Source organism: Schistocerca serialis, chromosome 2 (genome assembly GCF_023864345.2).
Source record: "Schistocerca serialis cubense isolate TAMUIC-IGC-003099 chromosome 2, iqSchSeri2.2, whole genome shotgun sequence".
NCBI lineage: Eukaryota > Metazoa > Arthropoda > Insecta > Orthoptera > Acrididae > Schistocerca > Schistocerca serialis.
In genome coordinates this window covers 146,552,572-146,560,822 of record NC_064639.1, presented here as the reverse complement: position 1 = coordinate 146,560,822, position 8,251 = coordinate 146,552,572, and the positions used below count along the sequence as shown (strand labels likewise).

General features: G+C 38.9%; 1 protein-coding gene across 1 annotated transcript in view; it reads right to left on the bottom strand.

The window, feature by feature from the left end:
* Positions 1–7,385: 7,385 nt before the first annotated feature.
* The window catches only part of LOC126455473 (mast cell tryptase-like), a 33,891-nt gene continuing 33,025 nt past the window's right edge, over positions 7,386–8,251 (bottom strand). The window contains exon 6 of the mRNA XM_050091227.1: positions 7,386–7,618. Within this exon, the coding sequence (XP_049947184.1) occupies positions 7,476–7,618 (143 nt within the window). The 3' untranslated portion in view covers positions 7,386–7,475. The remainder of the gene's footprint in view (positions 7,619–8,251) is intronic.

The following is an 8,251-nucleotide window of genomic DNA, read 5'->3' as shown; positions in this document are numbered from 1 at the left end:
GTGTGCTTTCCAAGCAAGTGGAAGTGGCATAAAAGTAAGGAAGACAATGTTGAAAGGGAACCATAAAGATGTCAAGGAAGCTTTATTTTTGTGGCATGAACACTTAAGAAGAAAAAGTTTGCTCATTAATGGGTTAATATTGCAGGGAAAAGCATTCCAATTTCAGTGCCAAATAGAAGGAGAAGATACAGAATTTACTGCCATTGATGGGTGGTTGGATCAGTGGAAGAAACTATTCAGTATTTGTCAGATTACCATTAGTGGATAGGATTTATCCACTAAAAACAGGTTGTACCATTGTTTAAAGTCTTATCTTTCACAGCTGATTAATGAGGAGGGAATGTCTGGTGAACTGTTGTACAGCAGGGGTGAAAATGGTTTAAATTACGAGATGCTGCCTATGAAAACGCTTTCTTCATAAAGGAAGCTGTGGGACCCAGATGCGAGAAATGTATGGAATGAGTTGCCGTATTGACTTGCAGTAATGCATCTCACAGCCACAACCTTAGGCTTACATCAATAGGGAAATCATGGAAACCTAAAGCTTTCAAAGCCTGAAAAATCAGAAATCACTACCCATACATTACACTCGCCAAAAGAAAGCAGAAATGAATTCATATATCTTTAAACCTTGGCCCAAAATGAATTCATATCACCTTTAGAGAAATATCTGAGACACAATAATTTACCAAGGAAAGCTCTGCTGCTGTTTGATAGTGCACCCTCACATCCTGCCAGTGGCGAACTCACAGATGGAGATATCATAGTATTATTTTCCCCACCAAATATGATTGCTCTCTTTCACCCAATGGGCCAGGGCATACTTGAAATGTTGAAAAGGAGTATTTCCACCATTTTCTTATTGTGTTGATATCAACAAGTGATAATAATGAGACTATATAACAATTCTGAAGAAGACTGGCATGCTAGACATCATGAAGTGGTTGGCTGAAGTGTGGGAAGAGAGTCTAAACTTATCACCTGGAAGGTCTTGGAAAACTATTTTAGGCCATGTAGGTGGACATTTTAACTTGGAGTCCATATGTGAAACCAGATACAGATGATGAAATTGTTTCATTGCTCATAAATGTCCTGGGCTGTGAGGACATCAATGCAGAGGACATCACAGAATGGATGGCAAATGATGAAGTTGATTAAATAACTGAAAATGATGTTGTGGAAATGGTGATGCAAGGGGAGGAGAGGAGGACGCAAGGGTGTAACACAAGAGGACAAGGGCAAACTTAGTTGACAGGAGAAATCTCATCCAACATTTGGAAGGGTTATAGATGATTAAGGCAGTGATGCAGTACATTAGTAAGCAGGAGGAAGAAATGCTAGCTGATATCATCTGTTTGCACAAGTTGCAGGTTATTGCAGCAGGCAAGAGGGCTAAAGGAAACAGTCATCTATCAAAGACTTTTTTAACACTTCAACCTGTAAGTTTCACCTTTTTTGCTAGCCACATCTTTCCATATATGTGTAAACAAACATTCATACTTTACAATGTGGATTGTTTTATGTTTCCTTTAATAATTTTTGAAGGGTGCAGTACATACATAACAAGCACTTATAACTAGCTTGTATCACATAATAAGTCAGAAAATGTCAATAAAACTGCTTTTGGTATAAAGAAGGATGGTTTGAGTGGTATGGCTGGAGTCAGGTGAGAGAATTTTGAAGCTCTGGCCTATCCTCCTTTTTTTTCTTTTTATCTAGCTCAACGTTCACCACATTAGGCAGGATAGTCAAGAATCAACTGTAGCAATTTTGCTCCTAACATAAAATCCGTGGCACAGGCATGGGCACCCACATGGTACTCTCCTACGCCAACCTGTTTATGGGACATCTAGAGGAGAACATGCTAGCCTCCCAAAACACCAAACCCCTAGTCTGGTTCAGGCTCATTGATGGCATCTTCATGATCTGGACTCAGGGCCAATAGACCCTATTTTTATCTTTCAGCCTCAACACCTTCTCAACCATCCACTTCAGCTGGTTCTCCTCAAACCAGCATGCCACCTTTCTGGATATGGACCTTCTCCTACCTGATGACTCCATCCACACCTCTGTCCACTTTAAGCCCACCAATCACGAACAGTACCTGCTTTTCGATGGCTGTCATCCCTTTCACACCAAAAAATAAATCCCTTCCATACAGCCTGTCCACCTGGGGATGGCATATCTGCAGTGACAAGAACTCCCTTGCCCATTATACATAGGGTCGCATTAAGGCCTTCAATGACAGGCACTATCCCCCAGACCTAGTCCACAAACAGGTTGCCCATACCATTTCTCCTCACACCCCGAATCTTCCCACCACCTCCAAAAACTAGCCACAAAGGAGTGCCCTACAACTAGCCACAAAGGAGTGCCCTGTAACTAACCACAAAGGAGTACCCCCTTCTTCACCCCTGACTGGAACAACTGAACCACGTCCTTCACCAGGGCTTTGATTATCTGTCATCAAGTCCTAAAGTGAGAGACGTTTACTCAAGATCCTTCCCCCCCCCCCCCCCCCCCCCCAATGTGGTGTTCTATTACCCACTCAGCCTCCATAGCATCCTAGTTCATCCCTATGCCTATTTCAACCTCTTGCCACAAGATCACAACACCCCTGTGGAAGACACAGGTGCAAGACCTACACAATCCATCCACCCAGCACTTCTTATTCCTGTCCTGTCAAAGGGTTATCATATCATATCAGGGGCCAGGCCACCTGTGAAAGTATCTGTCATAGACCAGCTCTGCACAGCTTTTTATATCGATATGACTACCGAAAAACAGTCCACCAGGGTGAACAGCTACTGCTGAACTGTGGTCAACAGCAAAGTAGACAACCCTGTGGCACAACCTGCTTCACTACCTGGGCCATCTGGATCCTTCCCTCCACCACCAGTTTTTCTGAACTGCATAGATTGGAGTTCTCCATTTGCAAAATTACCCCGGCCTCAACCTATGATAACATAATGTTCCTACACTCTCCACCCAACAGTTTCCATCTTATAACCTCCTCCCTATTCTCGTCTCCCACATTCTTTGTGTGCTGTCCTCTGCCAATACTCCAACCCATCTCTCCCAACTCCTGTCCTTTATTGCTCCATTTTCCCCACCCCCTGCCTCAAAGCCTCCTGATGCCATGCCTGTTGGCAGTCTAGTAACTGCACAGTCTGCCAGACAGTGCTCCTCTCTCCCCCCACCCATACACTGCTATCCCTTCCCCTTCTCTGTCCCCTCCAGAGTGCTGCTTCCATTCTACGTGACAGTTGCATTTTGGCGTGAGCTGCTGGAGTTGGCAGTCATGAGTGAGTGATGTGTGCGTGTTTGTGTGAATGAACGGTGTGTGTTCCGCCTTCTTTTTCTGAATAAGGCTGTGGCGAAAAACTTATGTGTAGGGGTCTTTTAATGGTGCCTGTCTGCATGGCCAAAAACTTATGTGTAGGGGTCTTTTAATGGTGCCTGTCTGCACTTTCTTAATGTGATATCTTTATGGTAAGTTGCAATCTATCTTTTCCTTACATTGTTAACTATACATACATAAAGAACTCTAGAAGTAATAACCATGATTGCCTGTGTGACTAGATTAGCACTGGACATAATTTGCTGTTAGTGTATTTTACAGTCACCAGCATTGGCTGCTTCTGCCTGTCAATGTGTAACTAGACTCATTCCATAGCCCTGAAGGCTCTCCTTCATGATAGGGTTTACAGGTCATAATATGTGAATGAAAGACTATGAATCATTCAGTACATTTATTAGGAATTTATGATATAGGAGAGGTAGCACTAGGTTTTTTAAACTATTATGTTTGTGATAAGTATATTATCCCAGGCTATATTTCAAAAGTGAAGGGAACATCCTAAAGTGAAATCATCGTACAAGATCCTTACTTTTTAAGGTCTCACAAGGAAGCACTCATTAGTTACATTTGTCCCTTGTCTATATTAAAGATATCACACAGCCAGAAAAAGTTAATTATGTTAATAATATATCCTTTATTAGCTGGGGCTGTACTGATTAGATCACAGTGAAAAACAATAAAGCTGAACTTAAACTCACATTGAATAAGGATAAGAAAGTCATGATGAAGTTCCTGTAAAATTATAATCAACCTTAAGTTGATATAAATGTTAAATCATTGTCTTAAGGTGAAGAGTTTCATCACATAAATTTTTAAGCATCGTGTGGATGAGCATCTTACATGGAATGACCACATCAGCTACATCCATAAAAAGATTAGTTGCAATATTTAGTTATTACACATGTTGGAACCACAATAACTCCTCCTGCCCTAAAACAAATCTGCTACAGATCAATCCTCTCACATCTGCAACGTGGGTTTCGAATGTGTTAAATGTGAATCCTATGTGGACTATTTCATTAAAGATAATTTACTAACTGCAATCCCTGTGTCTGTTCTTAAGACAAATATGGTTGTAAAAGAGAATGTAGAAAATAGTAAATCAACAGAGACATTCATCTCCACAATATGGAAACCAGTGATGCTTATTGTACAGTACTAAGTAATAAAAGATCTACATATCATGCATACTTGCTGCTGGAAAACATTTTTTTAACAGCAAGTTCATGAAAATCTTGTTTAAGGACAAATTAAAACAGTTATTAACTGAAAGATGTTCATATTCACTTAAATATTTTAGAACTCCATTATCTATGTTTCCAAATTTTTGAAAATATTAAGTTCCAGTATTTTATGGTAATAATATTTATTTAAAGATAGTTGAACTGTAGTATCTAATGTGCTACCTTTTGTTATATAGTCATTGTATTTGTGGTATGTTTTTTTATTGTAATACACAAATACAAAGATATCCAAGACTCAGAAGTTCTTATAGACAAATAAAGATTATGTTATTAAATGGTGAGGTAGTAATATAGGCAAGCTCGTATATCATGATTTTGTTATTGTTGTGGTCTTCAGCCTGAAGATCTGATGCAGTTCTCAATGCTATAGTGGCATGCATGTAAGAAGACAGCAGTGCGACGCATTCTGCATAGAGAGACAAAGAATATTTTGTGGCACCACCACTGTGATCTTTGTCTTCATCCCATGCCTCACATTCTGTCCATTGCCTATCCTGGTAACCACCAACGCAGGTATGAGTGCTACGCCAAGCCACTGTTTCTGCTTCTGACTCTCCTTAGCAGAATTTGTAAACTTGGAAAACTATCACCGCCACTTCTAAATGTACTACTTGTCATATTTGCCTTATGCTGCCCCTAATGAACACCATAGTGGCTAAATAACCTCACCGAACCTGAAATACCATGAAAATCAACACTGAATGTTCTACATGCTCCCCAATGCACATGCTACTGGCAGATGAGGCAGAATGACACTATTGACTGGAGTGTCACTTGATACACCCTGCTCCTTGCCACTGCACATCACCCTACCACCTACCTTCTCATGTGCACACTGCTAGAGTCTATTCTGTGTAAGCCTCTTCAACCCTGCACTACTATTGCAGATAAACTAGTCAAAACACAAATGTTTAATTCCTAAAAAGTGTACAGATTGTGAAACAGTACATGGCAACAGCAGCTGATATACACTGAGGTGATAAAAGTCATGGGATACCTCCTAATATCATGTAGGACCTCCTTTTTCCCTCCATAGCGCAGCAACTCTTCATCATAGGTTGGACTCAACAAGCTGTTGGATGTCCCCTGCAGAAATATTTAATCATGCTGCCTCTATAGCTGTCCAGCGAAAGTGTTGCCAGTGCAGGATTTTGTGCAGAAATTGACCTCCCGATTATGCCCCATAAATTTTTGATGGGTCTCATGTTGGGTGATCTGGGTCGCTAAATCATTCACTTGAAATGTTCAGAATGTTCTTCAAACCAATCAAGGACAGTTGTGGCCCAGTGACTTGGAGCATTGTCATTCCATCATTGTTTGGAAATGTGAAGGCCATGAATGGCTCCAAATGGTCTCCAACATTAGCTCTTAGTATCTGAAATTCAGACTCATTTGACCAGTCATCTAGGGTGCAACCAAAATGGTCATGAGACCACAATGTGGCTTCAGTTGTCTGAGACTTCAGACATGTGTGCAAGTTGTGTTTGCGTGAGTGTGTGTGTGTGTGCATGTGTGTATGTGTGTCTATAGCTGACAAAGGCCTTAATGGCTGGAAGCTATAATTGTGTGAATCTTTTTGTTGTGCCTATCGCGACTCAGCATCTCTGCTACATGATGAGTAGCAACTTTCCTTCTCTAATATTGTTAATGTCATATTTTGCAACACTGTCCTAATTGATACATTAGTCATACATCCCACATTGATTTTTGCAGTTATTTCATCGAGTACTGATAGTCTATTAGCACTGACATCTCTACACAAATGCTGCTGCTCTCAGTGGTTAAGTGAAGGCCATCGGCAACTGCATTATTCATCCCAAATGAAATGTCCCATGAGCCTAGCTCCAGCTGTCATTCCACATTCTGTTAGTTCCCATTGTGCAGCCATAATTATGTCAGACATCTTTACATTATGAATCAACTGAATACAAATGACAGCTCTGACAATGCATAGCCCTTTTAAATGTTGTGTATCTGATACTACCACAGTCTGTAAATGTACATATCGCCATCCCATTACTTTTGTCAGCTCAGTGTATATGTGGCAGCATTTGGCAAAAATGGACCATACGTGCCTACAACTAATAATAATAACAATTATTGTTTTTGTTGTTGTTGTTGTTGTTGTTGTTGTTGTTGTACTAAAGACTATTTTGTATGTACAGCATTAATTCATAGAAATGGAACTGAATTCCAAGAGCTACATATTTATAAAGTTCACTTTCTTGTTCAGAGACACTCATTCTACCCAGTAAATGTCCTATGGTTGCATTTAGAAATTGTTACTAAACTCAACGAACAAACAACTCTGAATGGTAACAGTTAATAATTTCATAGATGACTTCTGTAACTTTTCTTATAAATATTTTATTTGACTGCAAGTAGGGGAATAATGGATTACATGTGTAGTTCTGTTGTTTGTGTGATACAGGACATTTTTACACCCTCAACATTGTACTTGCATGGGATTGCACTACTGTGTACAGAAAGCAGTGCATCTTGTCATTGTACTCATTTGTGACCAGTACAGTGCAAGGATTAATATTTTCAACAAACTTATTATGTCTGATGGTTGGAATGAGCTGAGAAACTTGTCATAAATCTGAAAATGTTTTACTGATTTCATTAGTGGAAGGTAATAGAGCATTAAAATAAAAATGCACAAATCAACAAAAAATAAAATTATCTTTATAAATTAATATGGCAGTCTTTTGGGAATTTTATGCAATATGTACATATAAATTAACTGTACATCTATATACATCATATGTACAATTATTTTTACAAAAATAGTTTCAGTGTAACAAATTTTTGGTATTCAGCTCTTGATTTTTTTTTGTCCCTTTTTGGGAAAAGTATAACATGCTGGGCTAAAGTTCTTGTTGCAAGCCCAGTTTCTTGAAAGATGCATGTATCCAATCAACATAATGTGAAATCCTGGTGTAAACACCAGGTTTTGATGGTTTAGCACAACCATCACCCCACGATACAAGTCCTGTTAGCACGAACCTCCCTGTAATCATATTGAAACAGTAAGTAATGATCTCATGTGAACAAAAATAAAACTTATTTAAAAACAATGTAGTTTATGCATACCATCTATGTCTGCTTCATGTTCCATCATTACGCATATTTCTAACATGAAGGGACACAATTAAGTATACTTTCAACTACAAAAAGAGTAAATATAATTCATAGTCAATAACAAGTTTTTATAATGAACACATTTGCCTAAAATGCTTTCTCACACATCTTTCTTATCTGATTAGGACAACTAATGTAATGAATTATAGCTGAAAACTAGGTTGACATTCATTAGTGATGGTCTGATTTGCATAGTGGTCATGTACAGTGATTTTTAAAACCTATGACTCAGTTCACCATGCCACCCTATTTAAGGTATTGCATGAACATGATATAGATAGCAAAACAACTAACTCAATCCAGTGGACTTTACCAAACACCTTGAAATAAAATTAATGTATGAAATATATTATTTGTCTCTTTATTTCTAAATAAATTGTTATTCTCAACTAGAACTTTCCATGCATTATGGTATTGCATCAAATAATGAATCTTTTAAAATTAAAAAAAAATGTAAGGCAAGGTGATGGGTTATCTCTATCCCTTTTCAGTCAGGTAAGGT